We start from the raw sequence: 25,836 nt of genomic DNA, 5'->3' as shown, positions 1-25,836 counted from the left end.
AGTAGCACCTCTTCTTTTACAGCAGTTGTAATACTGTGGCTGAGGTACTCAGTAAAAGGGGACCTTCCCCTGTGTGTGTTTGGGGGAGGGGTGGAGTCTTATCCTCCATTTTGTTTGTCACTGATCTGGCGTTGTCACACAGAAAGGAAAGGGATACCTTGGCATACACTTTTAGGGAGCCAAAGCAAGCACATATCATGAAATCCCCTTGTCTTAAACATATAGCCTCCATTTAGACCTCTACCTCAGGCAGGGCCCTCAGACCTCTGAGAATCTCGAGCTCCCTTTCTTCCTGTTGGCAACTTGGAGCATATAAAATGTCTTCAGCCCTTTCAGTCAGTAAAACACAGAAGACAACAGCCTGCATTACGTGCCTCCTTCATTCTCCCCCTTTCTCTGCTCTGCTACGAAAAGCTAGCCTTTTCCCAAAGCTCAGTGGAAAGCCTCAGCAGGTGTAGGGGTAGCAGAAGCCTTCAAAGGGTCCCATTCAAATAATTTAGCACCCCCACCCCCCACCCCACATTTTCCCCACTGGAAATTTCTGCCATTTTGCCATCCCTGGAGGCTTCCAGGCAAACAATTTCCCTCGTGTGTTGTTAGGCTGCAAGACTCCAGCATCTTTGCTTTTCTTCTGGGGGAGAAAAAAAGAAGAAGAAAATATTTTGAATGAAAGAGTAGAATCCACACCTAACTTCTGAAGCTACTGCTCTGGATGTAGTTCTGGGCACTTTGGAGTCGGCAGTGGGGGTTGGGGCACGGCGTCCTTCTGCACAGGTGCCTCTCTTACGCCACAGCTGCACCAACAGAAAGGCTTCTGCAGAGATGGTTCACCTATAGACCGAGAGCAAAGTCTACAGCTAAGCTGTCGGGCCGGGTTTGCACGTCAGCAGTTAATTTAGCTTTGTTTCTTCCGAGCAGTTATTCTTCCCTACTTAAAAAAAAGGGGGCGCCTGCCTGGGTGACTCAGTCAGTAGAGCCTCCGACTTCGGCTCAGGTCATAGTCTCACGGTTCATGCGTTCGAGCCCCCTGTCGAGCTCTGTGCTGAAAGCCCAGAGCCTGGGGTCTGATTCGGTGTCTTGCTCTCTCTCTGCCCCTCCCCTGCTTATGCTCTGTCTCTCTCTCTCTCTCAAAAATAAATAAACATTACAAAAAGAATTTTTAAAAAATTGCACCCTGTAAAGCATTTGGCACTACTTAGGATAGGCTCACACTCTGTTCCTGGGACATCTCCAGGTCCTCCTGAGTGTATGTTTATGTTTGTTGTTATCAGGACTGTCCCTGTCGTTTCCCAAAAGTGGAAATTCTAGAAGACATTTACCAGAAAGGACCAGTGTATGATCGATGTCCACAGAGAGAACATTCCAGTGCCAGATCTCTGGGCTGCCACGTCAGGCATTTAGCTTTGGGGCCTGAGTCTAGTGTCCTGTCCTGTGGCGACAAGAGGAAATTGGTCCCCAGAGCCCTGCTCGGGTACTAAGCCCCCTAAATATGAGTAGGTGAGAAAATTCAGGACTTCTGTTTCTCGAGGGATTAATTCATTCCCAGGGTTGTAAATATTACACAGCCTCTTTTTGTCTTCAGAACCGTGAGACTTGGAGGCAGTGTGGGCACAGCCTGCCCAGCAAGATATTATCATGTACACAACATTGTGCAGAACCAAGCATGTGTCTGTATAGGCATTTGCAGCACGGAGCTTTTTTTTTTCCCCCCTTTTAATTTTGCTGTTCTTTATTTGCAGTAGTAGATAAGGAATTAAGAAAGCAAAAAAAAAAAAAAAAAGAATGCTTTGACTAGGTCTTTTGCCTCTAAAGTAACATTAGTAAAATTCTGTCTTATTCTTTCTCTCGAGAAAAGATACCTTTTATTTTTATAGAAACTCGCCCAACCCATTCTGTCCCCCAGCCCATCTGTGTTCACTTGCTGTTCTTGCAGCTCTCGGTTTTTGAAAGCGCCTTCTAAAATTACATGAAAGCAACCCCGTTTTGACAAAATTAGAATGCTGGTAGGAAAGGCTTACCATGAGGCTGTGGAGAGAGGCCCCGCAAAACCTTTGTGTTTTATTTCACCCTCTCGGGGTTCAACTGACAATTCAGCCAATTTTATAATCACTTCCCTAGGGCAGGGCTAAGCCGCTGCCCCGGAGAAAGAACGAATTCCAAAGTAGCCTCCTGGTTCAGAGATGGTGCAAATGGAGACTGTTTTTATCTACATGTTTTAATCATTCTGGACTTCTTACAGAAAATTCCTTTAGATTTGATATGCCTCTAAAATGTTGGACGTGATATTAGTTTCAAACCTGAATCAGAATGTGTCTTCTTTCTTTTCCTGCTACTTCCCCACACCCAAGTATCATTACTCATCGGGTGCTGCCGATTTGTTAAAATAAAACCTTTTTGTTTTTTTAGAGAACTTTTAGGTTCACAGAAAAATTGAGTAGAAGGTACGGAGAGTTCCCATATATCTCCATGCCTCCACAAATGCACAGCACCCCCCCTTTTTCAACATCCCCCACTAGAGTGGAGCATTTGTGACAACTGATGACCCTACCCTGACACATCATCATCACCCAAAGCTCATCGTTTGAACTTCGAAGAGTGGGGTTCACTCGTGGACAAATGTATAATGACATCTCTCCATCATTATGATAGCACACAGAGTATTCACTGCCCTAAAAATCCATAATATTGCTTTCAACCACCCATCAGTATGCTTCCTCTTTCCTTTACAGTCTCCCCCCTCTACCCCCCAACATTGTTACTCATCAGGTCCTGCTGATTTTTAACTCCTTTAACTATTTCTGGAATCTGTCTCCTCAGTATGTATTGTTGATAGATATGGTTCTATTTCCATTGTCACTATCCTGACTATACTGACTTTTCTTGTCTAGAGCAGTGCCTGGCTTATATTATGAGTTTCAACAAATTGGGATCGATGACTGAACAAATGAATCTGGAAAATAGCTCTCTAACTGGGGGTGGGGGTGGGGGGTGGGGAGTGAATCTCTTTAGATCTATCCTCCATCTGGTTACTAAAGTTATCTATCTAAAATGCAAATCTTATTTTGATACTCCACAGCTTAAAAACCTTTTAGGTGGCTCCAGGACCACATGCCAGCTGCTTTCCAGACCCATCTCCCAGCATGCCTCACTCATACCCCCCCACCCACAGGGACCACCCAACTCCCCCTTCTTTGCTGCATAAACCCCTACTCTTTCCTCAAGGCTACACTTTTCTCCTTAGAAATCTTTTCCCCATTTCCTGGAAACAATAGCTTCTTTTTATTCCAGGGTTTTTGCAATGACAGACACTGTGTAGAGCTGACCACATGCCCAGAGCTCACTTTTCTTATCTTCCCCTTCACCGGTCTGCCTGAGATGACCTATCAGGATTCAGTTACAGGTCTGAAGTAGGGGGCTGGAAGGGAACTTCAGGCTTGGTCTCTTTGGCTCGAAGCTGGAAAACTCTGCCAAACACAAAAATGAAACCCAGTAATAGCCAGTCTGTACATTCTAGGAACAGATATTCCTTCCTTTCCCTATACTCAGTCTCTCTCCATTCTTCTCCCTTCTTGACATTTGTTTTCCACAGAGCATATTAACACAATATTGCAGAGTGACCAGGACTCAGAAAACCTAAGTGAAGGTCTCCCTTCTGCTGTCCACCAGCTGTGCGCTCTTTGAGTCAGCCAGGAAAACTCTCTAGGCCTCATACCTAATCTGCTAACTCTCATCAGATGAGGGTCACATCACTTGAACTCTGAGGTCCTGTCAGTTTCTAACACTGAGTCAAAGACCCCGTGGAATCTCTAGCCTAGATATTCATAACCAGGGTCCATACGTGTATGTCTGGGAAGATGATGAGAGATCTTCAGGGGATTCACGGGCCCCTGAAATTCTGTGTAAAACCTGTATGAGTTGATCACATCACCTTGGTCCACAGAGGGTCTGGTCTTCTCTCCTCTCTTAAGGTAATGATAGTTTATGGTTATCCTACTATGTATCATTGTATATAAAGACAGCCATTGTTTTAGAGATTTAGCAGTAGTATGTTTTTCTTTTTGTAATCTTCAGGGTGGCTTTAAATTTTTTTATTTTGCTAATTCATCACCAATACAGTTTTGGAAGGAAGCTAGAAGATTAGCTAGAGGAAGGAGACGGCACACCCAGAAGGAAAGAAACTTCCCCAAGTTTCTGTCTGGAGGAGAAACAGCAGCCAGGGGTGAGGGTTGGATGGGCAGCTTTCCAGTTCCTGCCTGACCAGATGAATGAACTTGCCTTTCAATATCCACCAGCCCTTGGTGCCGTCAAGACTCCAGGCCTGGCCATCAGTCCATGGAGGGTAGGAGCAGGCAGGAACCCTGAGGCCTCACCGTAAGTGGGAAGCCAGAGCATGGTGTCCTGGTTGTCACCTTCAGCTCCACAGTTCTGGAGACAAGCACCTCAAGCTCCCCAAGTTTCTTCTTTTTCCGTTCTCCATCACCAACTGACACCAAGTACTTGCTATATGCCGGGTGCTATGCCAGCCCCAGGGAAGCAATGTTGAACAAAACAGATACGCCCTGCTTGTGTGGAGAACCTACAGCCATGAATATAGTACGGGTCCTGTGCTCAAAGAAATAGGACTGGTGTTATTCAGGAAAGGGTTTGAATGACACTAAAAACCCGAAACATGATTTTGGAACTTATGGGGTGTTAGTTAGAGATCTTTCTTCAATGACAGGTCCGTCCTAGACAGTATTCAAGGATGTTCACTACAGCAACTGTAAGGACCTCTCCTGATAGCAATAACACTCTCCAACTGGGTGCATTATGGAATCCTTCCCTATAAAGGGGCCCCAAGAACAGTTTTATGAGGCTCCAGAATAACTCCCAAAGCAATACTTGTGTTCCCTGCTAGAAAACACATCACTGCTATGAGATTGGCAAGCATGAGCCAGCATGGTGGAAATTTGGCAGGAAGAAAGCTTAGAAATTAGCACTTGGCCAGGCATGATGTCATTCCTATGAACATTTGAGACTAACAAGAAGTAAATTTGCCAGAAGAGATGTTATTTGCTAGAGCTCTGACTACCACCTTTGGAGAACTGCTTTTAACACCCACCCCTCCCCACCCCAGGTCTGGACAGGGGCTGGCTCTAATTCATACCTCCAAGGTCACCCCGTTCTGAAGGGACTGAGAGGTAACTTTGAGCTTCGCACCATGGGCCCAAGGCTCATTCACGCGAGTACTCGGAGCAGACTTGTATTTAGTTCAGCTAACATTTATGGAGCGCCTCCTAATTGCTACATGCTTCCTGAGGCACTCACTGACCATGGAAAGATGATTGAACAGTCTCTGACCTTGAGAAGCTCACAGGCAGTGAAGAATCTGAGGTAGTTAGGACAGTGAAAGAGGCAACGGTAGGAGGAGGCTTTCTCAAGATCACCTTGAGCTTCGAGAAGTTTCTTAGTGTCTCTGAGGATCTAGCAACAAGGAGTGCGAGATGCACTTGTGAAAACACCGCCAGTATTTAAGGTGCAAGAAAAGCTTACACAAAAGGCACTGAGGGAGATGGTCAGAGGTAGAAGGCAAAGGAAGAGAGGAGGTGACCGGAAGTCTTGGAGTGACCAAGAACATCAGTACTCCAGAGAGTACGCTCTCTGGGGAGACCTGGGAGTGTGCGGGCTGTCGTGGCTGTTCCTGCTGACCTCGTTTCACAGAGTGGTGAGGGTAGAAGCCAGGCTGTGACAGCTGGAGAAGCCACTGAAAGTGAGGAAGGAAAGTCAGGGAGTATAGGCCGATGAGTAGTTCCCAATGAAGACAACGTTCTTGAATACAAATCTCAGGCCCCACCTCAGAGATTTGCTTTAGTGTGGGGCCTGGGAATCTGTATAAGCTACCTACTGAGCTCATGGGAGCTGCTGGTGTTGGATACACTTTCAGAAATCTGTGAAAGGAAGAAGACGGGGTGTTTCCATGAGGTGGAGATACAGGGTCAAGGAAGAGGGTTTTTAGGGGCAAAGGAGACGATTGAGGGCAAGTAAAGTGTTTGTCAAAGGATGCCAGGTGAGGATTGTGATCAGGAATCGGTGGTGGCCTCAGTTGGTACTACTGGGAGTTTTCTCCAGATTCACGTCAGGAGCAGAGAAGGTGGATTGTGGGATGATCCAAAGGTGGGGTTTGGTCTGGTACAAGGGACAAGAGGAAAGGGTGTATGGCAGGTCAGTAAGAGTGTTACTAACCAAAGTGGCTCAAGTCGTAGACACAGGACCCAGGCAGGTAGCAAAGGACACAGGGACCTGATGGACGCTATGTCAGGGGAACCTGAAGACCAGGGGTAGATAGCGGCATTCTGGAGAACAGGTCTATCAAGAACGCCCATTCGGGAAGGCTGCAGACAGACAGTGGGCAAACTTTCCACTGGTAGCAAATCCCTGGGCGCCATCTTGATGTGAGTCTAGGATGGAAAATTTCCCTGCATGAAAATGCCTCGTGTGGGCCCAACCGTGAAGTGTAAAATTGCCTTCTCACCTGAAAACAACATGCAACTGGGTTTAGCATTTTATGCTTCAGATGACATGTAATATCCAGAAAGCAATACACCCTCCCCTCCCCCATTGCAAGTTCAAGTAAAATCAGAAAACGCTCAGTGAAAAGGAGAAGAAAAAAAGAAAGGAAACAGCAGTGGAACGAAGCCACAAACCCAAAGCATTGGCAGAGAAATCGGGGGAAACTGCAGCAGAGACAAGCTTTGAGGTTGTGTGCTCTATGAAAATTTATAGAAATGTTACCTCAAAAAAAAACCGAAAAAAACAAAACAAAACAAAAAAAAAACCCAGGGTGCTTTACTTGCCAACCACTGGAATGGAGACAAAATTCCCACCCGGGGTGTTACTTTTAATTATCATTCTCTTTATGTTGTTTCTTAAAATAATAACAGGCATTGTAGAGATGATATACCAAGATGGCTTAATTAGGTGTCAGATGAGTACCTGTGCCCACGAGCCCCATTACCGCCGGCTTCCTTATGCAGATTTGACTGACTGTTCCGAGGCTGGCTAGATAAAGAAACAGACATAATTGGAGCAGCTGGGCTGCAACCACAGCTGGGCCGTCCCCATGGAGACCAGGCTCCCGCTCTTCCCATGGCCCCCGCGTTCCTCTCCACCTTTTTTTTTTTTTTTTAAACTGAGATGAATGTAAGCACATCTGAGCCTGGGTCTCCCTTAGACGCTCTCCACATCAGCGCCTTTCACCTTTAATGCACGCAGAGATCTCCTGGGAAGCTTGTCGCTAGGCAGATTCTGACTCAGTGGGTCTGAGGTGGGACCTCTGGGTCCTGTTTCTAACAAGCCCCACGTGATGGTCCTGGGTCCACACTTTCTATAGCTGTTTAAAAGGCTCTAGAGGCACCTGGGTGGCTCAGTCCGTTAAGTGTCTGACTCTTGGTTAGGGCTCAGGTCATGATCTCACTGTTCGTAGGACTGGGGCACGCATCGGGCTCTGTGCTGACAGTGCAGAGCCCGCTTAGGATTTTCTCTCTCTCCCTCTCTCTCTCTCTCTCTCTCTGTCCCTCTCCACTCACACTGTCTCTGTCTCTGTCTCTCTCAAAATAAATAAAACGAACTTTAAAAGAAAAAAGGCTCTAAAGAGATCTGTATAGCCTCAAGTTACTTTTTCCTGTTTTGGCCCCCGTTTCTCCTCTCCTGCCCCAACAACCCTCCTGTCCTCCTGCTGCCCCTGAGCTACCTTCACTCCCCGTCCTCCTTCCCCACTTTATCCTCCCACCTCCAGGCCTTTCTACGGGTCATTCTGCAAAGCGCTACTCTCAGCCAATGGCCTCCCTGGAAGAGACAAGCTAGCAGTTTGATTTAAAAGAGGAGGGAAATAACCAGAGATCACAGTGTGTCCCTAAAGGAAACAACCTGCTTCCTTATGGTTGTCACATGGGCCAATGGACCTACAGCCTCAGAAAGTCACAGTTGGAAAAGACCTTCTGTCCAGTAGTTGGATCCCAGACTGTGGTACCCACGGGCACTCAGGTGCGCCCGGGTCAGGGTGTTCACTGTCCATCCTGCGCCAGCACATCAGAAAGGCCTTCCTGAAATCGAGCTGGCATCCGTCTACCTAGATCTGACCCCACTTTGCCTACTTCTTGGGTCCCTATAGATCAGGCTCAAGGCCTTAGAAGGTAGCCATCATGTTGCCCCCAAGTCATTTCTTCTTCAGGCGCAGCTGTTCTTTTTATGCCGTGAGTTGACCATTTTGGCCCTTCTCCTCTGCCTCTGCCTCTGCACGTCCAGGGCCTCTCCACCTGTGATGCCCACATTGCAAACAGCAATCAAAAACTGTCACCACCTCATTACACTCTTTATGTGACTCCTGTCGAACTTATTGACAACCACATCCTCAAAGTCATTTGCATACATGCTGTGGCTCAGCTGCATCTCCCTAGTCAGTAATAATTGTAGTAATCAGACTTAACATTTATGAGAGTTAGTATAATATGATAGCTAAGAACACATGCTCTGGAACCAGACTGCCTAGGTGTGAAGCACTTAATGAAGAGTCATGTCGTTGGTAGTTATCACCATCATGAGTATCATCATCATCCCTGTGCTAAGGGCTTTGGTCACAATAACTGGTGTGTGTGTGTGTGTGTGTGTGAGAGAGAGAGAGAGAGAGAGAGAGAGTGAGAGAGAGACAGAGACAGAGAGAGAGGGTGCAAGTGAGCAAAGGGCAGAGAGAGAGAGAGAGAAGTGAGGCTTGTGTTTTACCCAAGGCGGGGCTCGAGCTCATGAGCTGTGAGATCATGACCTGAGCTGACGTCAGATGCTTAATGACTGAGCCATCCAGGCATCCTGCCCACAGCAATTGTTTTAATCCTCATGCCAACTTCACTCGATAAAGGTTATGTTGTCCCGGTTTTACAAGTAAGGAAATGGAACCTCAGAAGATTATGTTTTGTGCCCAGGGTAGAGTTGGTTTTTGTTTTTGTTTCTTGGTGTGGTTTTTTTTTTTGTTTTTTTTGTTTTTTTTGTTTTTTTGGTTTTTCGGTTTTTCGGACCCAAGTGCAGAACCCTATCTATTGCTGTTATTCACAAATTTCATCTTGTAATCCGTGCTTTACCCCTACTTAGGATTCCCGGTTCTGTTATCCCAAGTGGGTCTGCCTCCTAGCTTCGTGTTGTCTGTCCTAATGAGAATACCTTCCATATCTTCATCTAGATCATCTACACACCAGAGACCACGTGACAGCTCCCAGCAGCTTCTGTTCCCTGAAGTGCAGGTCTCCGTCTCCCGAAGCTCCCCAAGCCACCAGCCTTGTAACCCTGTCAGAGAAGCCTAGGGGGTAGCCTGGGAGTAATTTGTATTTGAATATATCTGTATTTGGCTCTGAGTGAGCATGCCTCATCTTGCCTTCCAGGTCTCCATTCCAGGATTCTCCCCAGAACAGAGAGAGGGCAGCTCCTAAATGGATAGTTTATGAAACTGACCCTCCAGGCAGTGCCAGATGCACAGACCCAGTCGAATGCAGGGTCTGCAGAATACACATCCCAGAGAGGATAATGACCACGTCCTGCAGATAATGAGACCTAGGAGGTGGCCCTGCATTTCAAGGCTTCCTTCCTTCTGACTCCACTAGTACCAACGCAGGCCTTCTATGTCCTGACTAAACCACAGGAGGCTGAGCAGTCATGGTGGTCAATATTTTTGCACAGGGGGAGCCTGGGGCACTGGTCTCATTAGAAGGGAGACTGGGGCATGCCTTGAAACTTAAATCGGAGGTTTATTTGGAGTGATTTGCAAGAAAGGGAGCACTGATGGAGATCACAGGGGCTAGATCCCCCACATAAAGCCATTTCCTAGCCGTCCCACTCTGCCAGTTGACCAGAAAGGCTGGACTGATTTCTTTCCTCTCTTCCCTACTGGTTCTATTCTCTGACCCTGGGCTGTTAGTGTAATTTGGCTGTCTTCAGTTGCCACCTTTCTCGGTGTCAGGATGCCAGCCACCTTCCCTGGTGCTCTCCTTGGCTTCCTGTGAACCATGACAGTGGGATCCTCATGGCTCTTGGAGGACAGCAGGAAGCCATGGGTCTACCATGAGCCTGGGCTGCCTAATCACGCCGCTGTCGCTGGGGCCTGCCCAAGCTACTGTGAAGCAGCAAAACAACATGTAGGAAACTTCTTCTGCTCCAACATGGTCCCCTTTTGAAATCAGCCAGCAAACCCCGAACACTCTCTGTGTGGTCAGGCAGATGGGCTGTCCTCTCAGGCTAGAGGAGTTAGGGACCATTGGCAGACTGAGCCCGGTGGATCCAGGAGGATTTGGGGAAGGTAGTAGCCTTAGTTCTCATAGATCAACATCCAGCCCTAGCAATGCACCTGCTCTTGGGCAATGGACGCCCCCGGATGCCATGAAAAGTGATGGGTACAGGTGAGGAAGCTTCGGCCAGAAATACAAAACGCCTCTGACCTTGGTGAAGTGAGTCTTGGTGTGACATTGAACACACAAGTGCTGTTTAAAAGGACCAATTTTGGGGTGCCTGGCTGGCTCAGTCAGAACATGCAACTCTTGCTCTCAGGGTCCTGAGTTCAAGCCCCACATTGAGTGTAGAGATTACTTAAATGAATAAATAGCTCTTAAAAATATAAATAAATAGGGGCGCCTGGGTGGCGCAGTCGGTTAAGCGTTCGATTTCAGCCAGGTCACGATCTCGCGGTCCGTGCGTTCGAGCCCCACGTCAGGCTCTGGGCTGATGGCTCAGAGCCTGGAGCCTGTTTCGGATTCTGTGTCTCCCTCTCTCTCTGCCCCTCCCCCATTCATGCTCTGTCTCTCTCTGTCCCCAAAATAAATAAACGTTGAAAAAAAAAATTAAAAAAAAAAAAATAATATAAATAAATAAATAAATAAACAGACACACGGACTGATTTTGACACGTTATAATCAGGAAAACAAAGTAGTTAAAAGCATGAACTCAAACCCTGACTGTTTAGGTTTAAATCCAGCTCTGTGACACTAGACAATTTATTCAGCCTCTGCAGACTTCACGTGTAAAGTAAAGGTACTAATTGGACCTCCCTCGTTGGTGGTGAAGATTAAATGCAGTAATACATGTAAGGTGTGTAGAGCATCAAGTCCTGGCATCTCATAAGAGCTCCATAAGGATTAACCACTATTATTATCATTATCATCACCATCGCCACCATTTCTGCGTGTTTAATATGTACCAGCCACTGAGCTAAGCACGTCGTCGCTCATTTAACCGCCCTTTGAAATAGGTGTGTAATGCTTCAGTTATGCCTCAGTTGAGGAAACAGACATTTGGAGAGGTTAGTTAACCTGCACACAGTTAAGCAGGTAAGTTATTGGTGAATTCAGGGTTTGGAGCCAAATTTCCCTTGGCTATGCTGTCTGTTACCACCGCTGGCCACTGTCCGTAAAAACAGCTATGTTACTGAGTACTTCCTGCAGACTGGGTAGGATGCAGGGCACTTTTATCTTGTTTATCAGAATCCCATGTTTGTCAGAATCTTCTTATACCCATTTTACAGATGAGGAAAGCAAGGTTCAGAGAAGCTAAGCAACCTCCACAAATTTTTACAGCAAAGAATTTAAATCCAGGCTGCCTGACTCTTCAAATCCATTCTAACATCTATTGAGTTTGACTGCCAAACAAGTGAGCAAGATGCCCCTGGGAGGTTGATAACAGTAATTGGTGATCGTGAAGCCTGATACCCAATATAACCCAGGGCGACACTATTTGCCTAATTATAGCCCCATTTTCTGAGCTGCCGTTAGGGGCAATTTCCACTTTCTCTGATGCTTCACTTTCCTGCACTTTCTGAAAGCTGTTGACGTGCTCAGATTAAGACAAGCTCCTGTGTATTTCACATGTTAGTTTATTGCACATCCTGCAGGAATATGGAGGAATCATAAATAGTCCAGAAGGAGGTCCCGATGGATTATGCAAAGCCTTTGTCACATTGCTATAGAAGGAGTTTGACAGTAGACTCCCAGACTACATTTCTTGACCCAACACCTGAAGTTATGTGACTACGATATTCCAAATGTGCATTTCAGTATCAGATCATGAGAGGGCAACTTGCTTGGTAATGAGTAGGGTCTAGGCAGAATGTATTCACCAGCCTGTATATCAGGGATTCTTAACCAGTCCCGAATGACTGGTCTTCAGAGGTTCTGAGAACATTCTTTATGTATGTATGCATTTTCCTAGAGAGAGAGAGCCCATAACTTTTACGATATTCTCAAAGGAGTACGTGACTCAAAAACCAGTTTGAGGGGGGCCTGGGTGGCTCAGTCGGTTGAACGTCCGACTGTGGCTCAGGTCATGATCTTGCAGTCGGTGAGTTAGAGCTCCGCGTCAGGCTTGGTGCTGATCCTGGAGCCTGCTTCAGATTCTGTGTCTCCCTCTCTCTCTGCCCCTCCCCTGCTCGTACTCTGTCTCTCCCTCTCTCTCTCAAAAATAAACATTTAAAAAAATAAAAAAAATAAAAAAACCATTTTGAAGACTGTACCACTCTACATTAAAAATCTAAATCTAAATCTAAATCTAAAAATCTAAATCTAAAAATCCTGAGAGAGGAAGCTTCAAAAAACAAAACCAAACCAAAAAAGCCCTGAATCCCTTTTTAATGAAAATTGCAATGCTCCCTGGAGGCAGATATGCACCTTCCTTTTGCATCAATGATTTATGCTATAATGAATCATTGTTCTCTCTCTTCTCTGTTTCTGGAGAGAGAGCAAGTAAATAACAGAAAGCACTATGTGCAGGTTCTGCCCTAGAGATAGGACTTCCTTCATATCCTTCTCTCAATTAAACCTCACAATATGTGTTTTAGGTATATACCACTATTAGCTCCATTTTATAAATAAAGAAATTGAATCTTACAGAGGCATAGAAACTTACCCAAGGTCGCCAAAAAATGAATGAATGTGGAGATTCAGTGACTCTTGCAGTGACCATCTGTTCGTTTCCTCAGAGAGTCGGGCACTGGGGCCATCAGGCAGAGAAAAGAGCTATTTGTGATGATGAGAAATTGAAAGCATTGAATTAAAATTCACCCCAGGTGAATTTCCTCAGACACTGAGAGAGTGTTCATGCCCAGATGTTACAGAAACCATTTCACTGGACTCTGTCCGATCGGGAGTTCAAAGGACTAATTCACCTTCTACACTGTTTCTTAAGTCAGAGCTGGGAGCCTACAGGATATGTGTAATATAAATGCATCTTGTGCCTACACTTTAGATCTCAACTTCACAGGTGAGAGGACTTCATTCCCATGCTTGTTCTGCCCTGCACCTTGTCCAGTGGGCCAGTCCCAACTTAATCCTTCAAGATTAGGCTCCTGTCACCACCTTTGGAAAACTTTTCCAGACCCCCCATGGCTGCACCGGGGACTGCTTTTCCCTGCTCTGCCAGCGCCCATTGGATGCCAGTCTCATCACATTTGTCATACTCTCCTGTCCGTATTAATTTTTTTATCTGTCTCCTTCACCAGATTCTAGGCTCCCTGAGATCAAGTTCATGCCTGGTACATAAAAGATGCTCAAAAATGCGTGAACTAACAACTTTGTATTTGTTTTTTCCCCACTCAAAAGCAATTGCAAGGATTAGTTTTTTGTTTTTTTTTTATGTTTATTTATTTATTTTGACAGAGAAAGAGAGAGAGAGCATGAGCAGGGGAGGAGCAGAGAGAGAGGCAGAGAGAGGATCCCAAGCAGGCTCTGTGCTGATAGCAGATGTGGGCTCGAAACCACGAACCGTGAGATCATGCCCTGAGCTGAAATCAAGAGTCAGATGTTTAACCAACTGAGTCATCCAGGTGCCCCCACATGGACTAGTGTTCTTAAGGAAGAACCAATTAAAGTCACTTATGACTGTGGAATAAAAGCACGGGGGTGGGGGGGGCTTCATTAACCTTCTGTCAAGACTAGTTAAGTGCCAAGAGGTGAAAACATCCTAAGGCAGTATACCAGTCTATTGCTATATAATAAATTACTCTACACTTCATATAAAATCTTTCATTGTGTCCGTGGTCAGGAATTTAGACAGGCCATATCTTGTCTCTAGATGTGATGTCTGGGGCTCATTCACTCACATGTCTGACAGTTGATACTGGCTCCTGCCTCGGGGCCTAGCTGGGGCTATCAGCCAGAACACCCCACAGATGGCCTTTCAATGTGACTTGAGCTTCCTTATAACATGGCGGTTGACTTCCAAGGGCAAATATCCTGAGAGAGCAAGGGCCAGGCCAAAACCACTTTGTATTTATTACCTGAGCCCTGAAATCACATCGTATCACTTGTGCCACGTCCTATTCATTGCAGCAGTTACAAAGGTCCTTCCCAATTTAAGGGAGGGAACAAAGACTCCATCTCTTAGTGATGGAATGTCAGCATCACATTATAAGTAGAGCCTGTGGAATGGGATACATACTGGTGTGGCCATCTTTGAAAAGGGCAACCTGCCATAAGCAGTCATGGGGAAAAGGCCAAAGTCTATATAATAGAATATGTATAAAAACCCCTTATGTGAGATAAGAGATGTGAATCAAGGCAGATGGAGTTCATGAAGGCAGTGTGTTTTTCCTTTGCTGCCAGAAGGCAGGTAATTATAATTCTATCAGGAATGCCAATAGGGAGAGGAAGATTTAACAACCTGTGACGGAAATCTGGAATGTTAGAGAGTCCTGTTTCCAATTATGAGGTCTACATCGTCTTCTTGCAAGGATGGGGCAGCTGTGGTTGCCAGAGTGACACATCTGTTGAGGTCATCTACAGACATCACCTCATTCCTGGCTCACTGTCACTCCAACACACTCTTGTCATAGTCCCTAATTATTTCATTATCCAAGCTGTTGATATTCTGATCTCTCAGCTTCTTGACATCCTCTGTTCCAATGATCTTGTCCACCAACCTTCTCAGTTACTCACTTCCGTGGTCATTGGGTCATACCCTTGACTTTATCACCACCTCTTATTGTAGCCGTCTATAGTCCCTGTCTAAGGTGTCTATTTCAGCCCCAACAATTCTTTGATGCCACACGAACCTGCAGTCCCTTGATCCTACCATCCTTTCACTGCCCCTAACCTGCTCATGAGCTCTTTCCCCACCCACTTAAATAAGAAGTCTGTCATTGGAATCACCTCTTTGCATATGCCCTCCACTCCCTCACCGTCTCCCTCTTCTGTCTGTTCTCCTAACAAACCCAACCCTGATTATTTTTTGTTTGGTTGGTTGGTTTGTTTTTTTTTTTTCCAACCCTGATCATTGCCCCCCACCACACCCTCCATAGCTGCCACCCTACAGGGACTGATCTCACTCTAAATTCATGACAGTAACCCCGGGTGGGTCTGCACTGGTGCCTGCAGTCAGGCTTTCCTTGAAATGGGGAAGCAGAAATGCTACCTACCTCAGGCTGCTCGTCTGCCCCAGAGCTGTAACCTCATATCTTTGGGTCAGAGCCCATCATCTGCCAGGCATGTGGCATTGCTGCTCAGGCCTTAATGCACACTCAGCCAACCTTCAGTAGCTGAAGAAATTCTCTTCAAAAAAACAGCTTCTCTCTGCTTTCTGGTGGCTTCAAAACCAAAGTCTGGTGATGTGACATCCTCTCTGAGGGCACCCTTTCCATTTCCGCTTCAATTTTCTGTACACTCAGCGTTGCTGAGAGCGCTATTTTGATGTCTTCTATTCTTAGCACCAAAGCACAAAGTCACATATGCAGATAGACCAAAATTAGAATAACAGCACATTGATTTTCCAAATTCTTTGAGAACTCACGAACACTTGAGGGCTTGGGGGTGGAAAAGGCTGTTACCAAGTCACTCTGGGGTGAAAGGCCTGGAGACTTTGACACTGTGGAGATGTGTCACCTTGGGCAAGTCCCTTTAGCTGTCTGGGTCCCAGTCTTCTCATCTGCAAAGCGAGGGGACTGGATGAGGTAATTCCTAAGGCCCTTTCTAGATCTTTCTGACTTTGTCACAGGATGCTATGACATTCACAGTTGGCCCTGTTTTTTCTGCCTCTGCTTCATTCATCCATCCATCTTTCAATCAAGTGAAGGCTCGCTTCATGCTCAGAAGGTACAAAGATAAAAAGGACACAATTCATACCCTCTTGGAGCTTGATATAATCCTATGGTTATGTCTTAAAACAACAAATGTTTTGAAGAAAGTATGTTCAAAATGTGATAGGAACAAAGTAGAAAAGGAGATCAGGGGGGTAAGGGGGAAGAAAAGAAAAGAAAAGGAGATTAGTTCTAGCTGTGGAGGCTACAATCCTTCACAGAGGAAGTGGCATTGGAGAGTAAGTATTCTTAAACAACTTTGCCAGGATGTGGGGGAAGCAGGGACACAGAGGACATTGAAGCTGTGAGAAAGGTCCCAAAGAAGGCGTGAATCTGGGGGACAAATTCCAAAGTTTTCCATGTGCCTGATCAGTAGATACATGAGGTCCACAGGTCAGGGCGTGAGGCTGGAAAGAGATTGGAACCCTTTCTCTTTGTTTCTTCTCATTTAGTAAAAATCTCATTTAGAAGTTTCTCAGTTTTAAGTCAGGGCTTCTCTGCCATTCTCGAAGTCTTACTCCCTCTCTAGGCTCTCCTTTGTGTTATAGATGCATCCCCAAATTTGGTCTGTTTATTTATGCCATTGTCCTGAAACCATTCAAGTATTTCATTTGTTGAGTATTTCCATGTCATGTATAGGCAGCAAATAATAGCTTCATTTTACAGAGAAAAAAGCTAACATTGATTTGTAGATTGCTCAGTATCAGGTAAACAGACCTGAAATAGACCCTAGAACCCTCCTTCATGAACATTCCATGACTTTATTTTTACCTTGAAGTCAAGAGAAATAAGTAATCTTGACTGACTTGTGCAATATTACATTGGGACTGTCATAAGGGTCAGATTTTGAGTCAAGTATGGCTTTAAGGAACTAAATATTGTGAATACCATATAAAGTTAGGGAAGAAAGCATAACAGAAATTAATACTCAGAATACGAGTTGGTAAGACTACAGTCTTCTTGAGCCCATGAAAACAGGTGCTGCTTTTTCCCGGACTAAGTTTTTCATAAGGAAACATTTTGCCTTTTTAAAAATCAGTGTGAGGGGCACTTGCATGGCTCAGTTGTTGGGCCTCTGACTTTGGCTCAGGTCATGGTCTCACAGTTCATAGGTTCAAGCCCCATGTTGGGCTCTGTGCTGACAGCTCAGAGCCTAGAGCCTGTTTCAGATTCTGTGTCTCCTTCTCTTTCTGCCCCTCCCCTGCTGGCCCTCTTTCTCTCTCTCTTTCTCAAAAATAAACATTAAAAAAATTAAAAATTAAAAAAAAATCGGTGTGAGAGGTGGTTGGTCACCCAAACTTCACAAGACAGTAGCACACAGGTTGGTCACTACCATCCAGGATTTGGCCTTATGGCCTGAGGGACCCAAAAAAACAACTATTCATTCTCCCAAAACTGATCAGGGTTTAAGCACGCTCTTTATATTGTGTCTCTAGCACCATCTACTGGGAAACAAAGTGACTTTACTTGGATTCTTAGTTGAAAGATGCAGAAACCCAAGTCAGGTAGCAAAGAGAGAGAGAGGAAGAAGCTTAGCAAATTCTAAGAAACAGAGGGTTACGTATATTATATTGAAGTTTCTTCTATAAAGATGTTACCACTAAAACAAAATTACAAACCGTCTCACTTATCAGAAAGACACACATATACACACCATATAGTAAAAAGATTTCAAAAAGTAAACAACTAGAATTCATGAACACAAAAAGCATACCATAAAATGTAATGACAGACTAAGAATACTTAGAACATGTATATGTCATAGTAATGCCATAAAACGCCTCTATTAAACAATAGTCTCTCAGATTGAATCACAAAGGAAACCCCAAGGGAAGGCTGTGTATTAACCAAGTCGCACAGAAAGGTTGAAAACATGCAAATAAAAGCCAAATGAAAGCAGGGGGTCTCAGTCTTAACATCAGGAAAGGCTGATCTCAGGACAGAAAGCAAGACACCTTGTAATGATAAAGGACAGAATTCAGAAGGCGCCTGGGTGGCTCCGACTCTTGATTTCAGCTCAGGTCATGACCTCGCATGAACTGCACCTTGAACTCCACATCAGGCTGTGCGCTGACAGCACAGAGCCTGCTTGGGATATTCTCTCTCTCTCTGCCCCTCCCCTGCTCTGTCTCTCACTCTCTCTCAAAATAAATAAATAAACTTAAAAAAAAAAAAAAAAGGATGAATTTCACAATAAAAATTCACCATATCTGAGACCATAAAGAAAACCTCAGGTAATTTCACAAAATACGAGTAATACAGCCAATGCTTGACCTAGAAATGCTTTAACTCTTAATAATTCTTGGATCAAAAGGGAACTCAAACCCTAAAACTAGCAATACCTAGAAAATAAGTAAATAATATATCATAATTAAGTATAATGGAAATATTTACTTAATACATATTAGAATATATAATAAATGGGAATATGGTGTTATTATATATAACGGAAACTCCTACATGTGATATCAAGCCTATTGGTCAGAAGAACATTGAAGCACTAAATACTTTTACTAATCCAAAAAATGTGAAAATAAATGAATTAGGCATCTAATGCAAGATATTTGAAAAAGAATAACAAAATAGGGTCACCTGGGTGGCTCAGTTAGTTAGGTGTCCAACTTCAACTCAGATCATGATCTCATGGTTCGTGGGTTCAAACCCTGCGTCAGGCTGTGTGCTGACAGCTCAGAGCCTGGAGCCTGCTTCAGATTCTGTGTCTCCCTCTTTCTGCCTCTCCCCTTCTCTCTCAAAATAAATAAAATATTAGGAGTGCCTGGGTGGCTCAGTCGGTTGAGCTTCTGACTTTGACTCAGGTCATGATCTCGCAATTCGTGGGTTCAAGCCTCGCATCAGGTTCTGTGCCGACACCTCAGAGCCTGGAGCCTGCTTTGGATTCTGTGTCTCCCTCTCTCCCTTCCCTTCCCCTGCTTGTGCTGTCTCTTTCTCTCTGAAAAATAAATAAACATTAAATTTAAAAAAATAATAATAAATAAAACATTAAAAAAAGAGTAACAAAATAAACCCAAGAGAACAAAATGAAAATTAATACAAATAAAAGCAGAAATTCTAATTTTGAAAAGAGGAGGAAAAATGTAGTACTAATACATAAATCCAAGAGCTCCTTCATTGGAAGGGGGAAAAACCCACAAAAATAGATAAAGCATCAGCCTACCTATTCAATGCACAAAGTTAGAAATGAGCATAAGCAGGGTGCCTGGGTGGCTCAGTCAGTTAAGCATCCAACTTCAGCTCAGGTCATGATCTCACAGCTTGTGAGTTCGAGCCCCACATCAGGCTCTGTGCCGACAGCTCAGAGCCTGGAGCCTGCTTCGGATTCTGTCTCCCTCTCTCTCTGCCCCTCCTCCACTCGTGCTCTGTCTCTGTGTCTCAAAATTAAATAAATGTTAAAAAAAAATAAAAAAAAGAAAAAAAAAGAAAAGAAATGAGCATAAGCAACTAACCACAGAGAGATGAAATTGAAAGGATCATAAGTTACTGTCTTCCTCGACTCTACCAATAAATGAAAGTAATATAGATGGGATGCATAAGTTTCTAGAAAAATATAAATTTGCAATTATGACACCAGAAAACAAATAGTAAGTAGATTATCATAGGAAAAATAGAAATAGGAATTGGAACATAGAATTGTCTAATGAAGTACATAGGAATAAATTTAGTAACAACCTTGAAGACAAATTGAGTGGAAAGATTAAGGTGGAAACAGGCTATATTGCTGTGTGTGTACATGGGTGTGCGCTTACATGCTTGGATATCCTTGTATTCTCTCCGGAAGGGTGCGAGAGGAACAAGTAATGGTGGTTGCTTCTGTTGGAGGAAACTGGATCTTCAGGGAATAAAGATAAGAGATTTGTTTCATTGTATAGTATTTTGTACCTTTTAACTTCATTACCTTTAAAATTGGTTACATGTACAAATATTCCCCATTCAAAAGTTTTTTTTCATATAAGCAGAATCAAGGCAAAGGAAAGAGATGGTTTTCAAGGATGTCTTCAAAAAGAATGCTACTTGGGGTACCTGGGTGGCTCCATCAGTTGAGTGTCCGATTTCGGCTCAGGCCGTGATCTTGAGGTTCGTGGGTTCGAGCCCCACATCGGGTTCTGTGCTGACAGCTCAGAGCCTGGAGTCTGCTTGGGATTCTGTGTCTCCCTCTTTCTCTGCCCCTCCCCTACTTGTGCTCTCTCTCAAAAAAATAAACATTAAAAAATTTTAAAAAAGAATGCTACTGAATTTTTCCTAACACTGACTGGTGAGAGGATTCTTTTGTTCAACCAAACTCCCTTGGTTGAACAATGGACACCAGATGCTAGAATGGCATTGGCCAGGCCTCTGTGTTCCCCTTGGGTGTTTTGGACCCCAGGCATCCTCACAGATCTGTGTGAACTTACAGACTCCAGTCCTCATGTACCAGGAAGACTATGTTTCTGAACAGCAGCTCTGAATTTAAGAAGAGGATGCCCTCGGGGCAACTGGGTGGTTCAGTTGGTTAAGCAGCCAACTCTTGATTTTGGCTCAGGTCATGATCTCACAGTCATGAGATGGAGCCCCTTGTCAGGCTCTGCATTGACAGTGTGGAGTCTGCTTGGGGTTTTCTCTCTCTCTCTCTCTCTCTCTCTCTCTCTCCCCCTCTCTCTTTGCCCTTCCCCCACACCCTCTCTCTGTGTGTCAGAATAAAAAAACATTAAAAAAAAAAAAAAAAGGATGCCCACTTTCACCCAAAGATAGGAGATTAATGTTTCTTTTAGTATTTGGCAATACACGAAAGCAGAACTAAATGCTTTGAGTGGCTAAAAGTTGGTTCTCTTTTCACTTGTTTAAATCTTTTTAAGGTAAGGTACAAGTTCTTGATTTTTCTTAGCGTCCTAAGATTTCAGACCCACTTTGCATGCTACCTCTCTCCCCTGAAACTAGTGTAGAAACCAAGTTCGTAAAACCTCCCCATCTGACCACATGAAAGGAAAAAGGAATTCTACCCCTAAAAAGAGTTATGTTAACTAACTGAGCATTTGTATTCACCTTTAAAATACATGATACAGCTCTAGGACAAAAGAAAACCTTTAGAGAAAGGAAATTGGGCTTCCAGCTATGGAATGAATAAGTCACGGGAACAAAAGGTACAGCCTAAGGAATCGAGCCAGTGGTATTGTAATAGCTCTGTATGGTGACAGATGATAGCTAGACTCACGGGGAGCACAGTATAATGTATTGAGGGGTTCAATCGCTACATTGTACACCTGAAACTAATGCAATATTGTGTGTCAACTGTGCAAGTAAAAAAAAAAAAAAATTAAGTAAATGCAGAAACAACTGGATCATGGTGTGAGGCCCTGAAACCGAGTCCCTGTCCTCTTTCAAGAAAGCCTGGCCAGAGTACTCCAGCCCCCTGCCCTTCTACCTGCCCCTTCCCTCCAGGAGAAGTTGCTCCAGTACAAGGAACTGCCTTTGACCTGAGGAAGCCGGTGGAGCTTGGAAAACACCTGCAGGAGTTCCGTATCCACGGCTTTGACCACAATTTCTGTCTGAAGGGATCTAAAGACAAGCACTTTTGTGCACGGTAGGTGCTTTTCCCTGACTGCCTGTGTAGGGAGGAAGAGATCTCACCTCCTAGGTGAGTTTTTCCTCTGGCCACCTCGATAGCATTTACTACGCTGCAGGGACCATATAACCACATCCCCGTCTTTTCAAAGCTCCTGTTCCTCAGGAGCAGCGCCACCGAATGTCTCTCCCCCTCCCCCACCGCTGCCATGTCTCTTCCCCCGCCCACCCTGTGCTCCCACCTGGCATCCTGTCTTTCTTTGCTCCCTCTCTCCCCATCGGAGCCTGTTCTTTCAGGCCCACTCTTTTGTCAGAAGCCTTAATTCCTCTGGACTGAAGTCAGCTCTGCTTTCCTTGACCTTCCGGACCCCGTTTGTGACGCATGGAAAGTCAGAGGCTGCACCTCTCCCAGGGCGCCCACCGCCAGCAGCCTGGCCTGCGAGGCATTTGTGTGCACTCTCTCCTCCCCACTAACCTCCCGGCTCCTGCTACCTCTGTGCATCCCCAGCTCTGCCCGAGCACCTCACCCCACGAGCACCTCACCCCACGCGTGGCAATAGCAAATGCACGTCTGTAGAATAAACGGATTTTAAATAAGGCAGAGAAAAGGATTCCAACTCTAATGGAAACTTCAAAGGCCTTCTCTCCCTTAGAGCCCCAGTCCCTGTGTTCTTCCAGATGGGAGTCCACTCTTCTCCTCTGGCCCATTTTCGCTCTAGTCTGGAGGACACTCTCTTGCCTACTCTCCATTATTCAAGTCCTGGCCCTCCTCTTCCCAGAACCTCTTGATTGACTACATTGTTGGGATGTTTTACCTCGTTTTTTTAAAAAAAGAAACCGTGAATCCAGCAGAAACTGACAGCACCTCTGTTCTCGGGGGGAGATCTGACTAAAAAGCCCAGCCTGCTCTAGCCCCAGGGAAGGGCGACAGTTTAATTTAGACAAGCGTCTCTTCTCTTTCAAAAGACACAGCTGGTGGCTTTGCCAGGCCAAGCAGAGAGCATCAGCTCTTCCTGAGAAAGAATCTCAGCTCCTCCGGAATCTGACAACTGTGTCTCTGCGGCCTGGCCGCCCCCCGCATGCATGCATGCACATGCACACACACACACACACACACACACGTCTGGCCAGGGTCTGCGGCCTGGCCGCCCCCTGCATGCATACACACACACACACACGTCTGGCCAGGGTGAGCCTTCCTCAGAGGAGCCAAGATCACAGTGAGAAGTTGCTACTGGAGGATCCTTACTTAGGACCACCTGCTCATGCCTCACCCATGAGACTGCGAGAATTTCCCATCATGCTCTTCCCATCTTTGTCTCCACGTATCTTGTCCCTGCTGTCACTGGGTCTGATTACTGTCTCCCCCAGCTCCTACCTGTTCCTGCTAGTTTTTCCGCCCTTGTACCTCTATGATTTGCTTTGTCCCCAGGGTCCATCATGCTGGAAGCGGGCGGGTTCTGGAAGTGTACACCACCCAGCCCGGGGTCCAGTTTTACACGGGCAACTTCCTGGATGGCACGCTGAAGGGCAAGAGTGGAGCGGTCTATCCCAAGCACTCTGGCTTCTGCCTGGAGACCCAGAGCTGGCCTGATGCAGTCAATCAGGTAAAGCTACAGGCCAGCCTCTCAGTGGTGTTGTGTCCAAGGTCACACTGTATGACAGAGGCCACAACCCTCAAGTCAGGTCTGTCTGACTCAAAAGTCCACATGTGTTCTCTTCTCCAAGTCGTGATAAACACAGGAAACCCAGAGCCAAGCTCCTAACATAGCATTTACTTTTTTTTTTTTAATCTCTATTCTGTGCCTTCGAAGCCTTTACTCAGTTTAACGTTGCTCTTCTCAATCTTATCTTCTGCGACCACGCTTTTAAGATGGCTCTGTCTGGGGCGCCTGGGTGGCGCAGTCGGTTAAGCGTCCGACTTCAGCCAGGTCACGATCTCGCGGTCCGTGAGTTCGAGCCCCGCGTCAGGCTATGGGCTGATGGCTCAGAGCCTGGAGCCTGTTTCTGATTCTGTGTCTCCCTCTCTCTCTGCCCCTCCCCCGTTCATGCTTTGTCTCTCTCTGTCCTAAAAATAAATAAACGTTGAAAAAAAAAAAAAAAATTTAAGATGGCTCTGTCTTCTCTTCCTATTTGCTTACTGGTAGCTTCTTTTTCTAGCCACTGCCTAGAAAAGTGCTCTTCAAAGCACCAGCTCAAAAGACTGTCTTGCAGTCTTGCCCCAGAATGTGAATCCACACAGCAAGGTCCTGCTACAGCACCATGTGCTCAGCAATGTAGTTGATTTTCATTCTGGCTCAAGTTCTTTATCTCATTGGCAACTGGTTCTCAGAGCTGGCCTAGAGACCAGTCCAGAAGCCATCCTGAATGGTTGAGGGCACGACCCAGGCCGGCAAGGTGTAACCTGTATTGTTTTTCCCTTCACAGCCCCACTTCCCTCCTGTGCTGCTGAGGCCTGGTGAGGAGTATGACCACACCACTTGGTTCAAGTTTTCTGTCGCTTAAGGAAGTGTAAAGACCCCCAGGGCCAGGCTGGGGGCCCTTCAACAACCTGTCTCCTGTCCAGAGAGAAGATTTAGAGGCTTTACAAGTGATCCTGTGAATCAAAATCATATAAAGGGTAGCTGCACAATAATTAGTCTGGATCTTGATTTCCTTTCCCAGTGACTGGCTACAGGTTCAGTCTATGACCAGCTCTGTCCTCTGTGTGGTTTAGGGGATCCAACCGCCAAGGTTCTCGCCTAAGCCCTGACCCTAACCCGGAAGGGACACCCAGCCCCTTGCTGTGTTGGCCCCATCTCTCCACCCTTCTGCTTTCTTCTCTCCTTTTTGCCCCTCTTTTCTTTGATCCTACTCTCATTCCGTTTCTTTGTCCTCCTCCCCTACCTCAGGCCACCGCGGCCCTGTGCAGCAATTCAGAGCTCCGACAGACCTCTGATAAGGTGGTAGATGATTGAGGGTGAAGGAGCTGGGGCTTAGGGAGGGCAAATGACCCTCATAAAGGCACACAACCAGAAGTTTTAGCCAAGACGTGACATCAGGTATCCACATTCAAGCCCCCTCTTTGCTTCCATTTCAGTCTGCCAGAGCATTCCCAGGATCACTGGTGGACACAGGGGGTTCTGACCTTTGTTAGGGCCAGCCTTTCTTCTCAGATTCATGCTTATGGGAAGCATTAGTCTGAGTCTGAGTTTAGCTGTCTCTAAGGATATGACTTAAAGGGCCAGGTCAAAATATCCAGGAAGAAATCTGTAATTTTGATCTCTGCCTTTGGGGTAGAGAAAGCCCCAGCCCAGGCAAGGCGTGGGAAAGAAAGCAAGCCTCTGGAGACAAGAGCTGTGTTAGTGTGGAAAGAGGGCCTTACCTGAGGACTGACTGTAGAGTGCACCTGGCACAAGACGTTGGTGTTACATAGTTGAGCCTGGAGCTCCCCCGTTTCCTGAACAATGGAATTATCAGTGATGGGTTGGGGTTGGTGGTTGGTTTAGAGTTTTAAAGAAATCTATCTTCTATTATATGCTAGCAACCAGTTGAAATAAAAGCAGAACTTGCACCTTCGGAAGACTCTCAGGGCCTTCGCTCATCTTTAAATCTGTCAGACACGGACCTTTGGGAAATTGACCAAGTGTCGGGTATGTTCCGGATTCCACTGTGCTCTTCCAGTATGAGCCCCAGCACCTTCCTAGAAGAAAGTCACCTAACTGGCCACCTCCTGAGCTTCCCATACTTCCTTAGTAACAATAAACCAAAAGAAGCATTTATTTTTTTAAATGCATTTCAGCATGAATTTTCTGGATACCTACGGTGTATACAGTTTTCTGCTGAGTCTTAAGGAATTCAAGAAGTAATGTCTAAGATGTAGTGTATTCCCGGGGCGCCTGGGTGGCTCAGTTGGTTAAGCGGCCGACTTTGGCTTGGGTCATAATCTCGCGGTCCGTGAGTTCGAGCCCCGCGTCGGGCTCTGTGCTGACAGCTCAGAGCCTGGAGCCTGTTTCAGATTCTGTGTCTCCCTCTCTCTGACCCTCCCCCGTTCATGCTGTCTCTCTCTGTCTCAAAAATAAATAAACGTTTAAAAAAAAAAAAAAAAAGATGTAGTTTATTCCCTCAGGGATATCAGTCTCTCTGGAGGAGACGAGACGGATAGCGACAGATGTAGAATTGCACCATGACAGCCCAAACCCTGAGCTCTATCTCTACTGCTGGCG

General features: G+C 45.6%; 1 protein-coding gene and 1 long non-coding RNA gene across 8 annotated transcripts in view; one reads left to right on the top strand and one right to left on the bottom strand.

The window, feature by feature from the left end:
- Positions 1-25,596, top strand: part of GALM (galactose mutarotase) — a 115,107-nt gene extending 89,511 nt beyond the window's left edge. For 2 of the 3 annotated variants that reach the window (XM_045447099.1, XM_045447098.1), the window contains exons 5-7: positions 21,509-21,650; positions 23,064-23,238; positions 25,155-25,596. In XM_045447099.1, the coding sequence (XP_045303055.1) occupies positions 21,509-21,650; positions 23,064-23,238; positions 25,155-25,463 (626 nt within the window). In that variant the 3' untranslated portion in view covers positions 25,464-25,596. Of the gene's footprint in view, positions 1-21,508; positions 21,651-23,063; positions 23,239-24,058 lie in introns of all 3 variants that reach the window. The other variant, XM_045447100.1, reaches the window with a different exon arrangement.
- On the bottom strand, positions 363-20,178 carry LOC123581222. 5 transcript variants are annotated; one of them, XR_006703672.1, is made up of 6 exons: positions 20,114-20,165; positions 19,840-19,922; positions 15,419-15,924; positions 12,913-13,022; positions 3,342-3,464; positions 363-631 (listed from the first exon to the last, which is right to left on the bottom strand). It is a non-coding gene; the product is annotated as an uncharacterized LOC123581222 (long non-coding RNA). The 5 variants fall into 5 exon arrangements; XR_006703674.1 differs by having other exon boundaries at positions 3,342-7,038; positions 19,840-20,178; XR_006703671.1 differs by having other exon boundaries at positions 19,840-20,178.
- Positions 25,597-25,836: the final 240 nt, after the last annotated feature.

This window comes from Leopardus geoffroyi, chromosome A3 (assembly GCF_018350155.1).
Source record: "Leopardus geoffroyi isolate Oge1 chromosome A3, O.geoffroyi_Oge1_pat1.0, whole genome shotgun sequence".
NCBI lineage: Eukaryota > Metazoa > Chordata > Mammalia > Carnivora > Felidae > Leopardus > Leopardus geoffroyi.
This window is presented reverse-complemented; position numbering and strand designations above follow the sequence as displayed.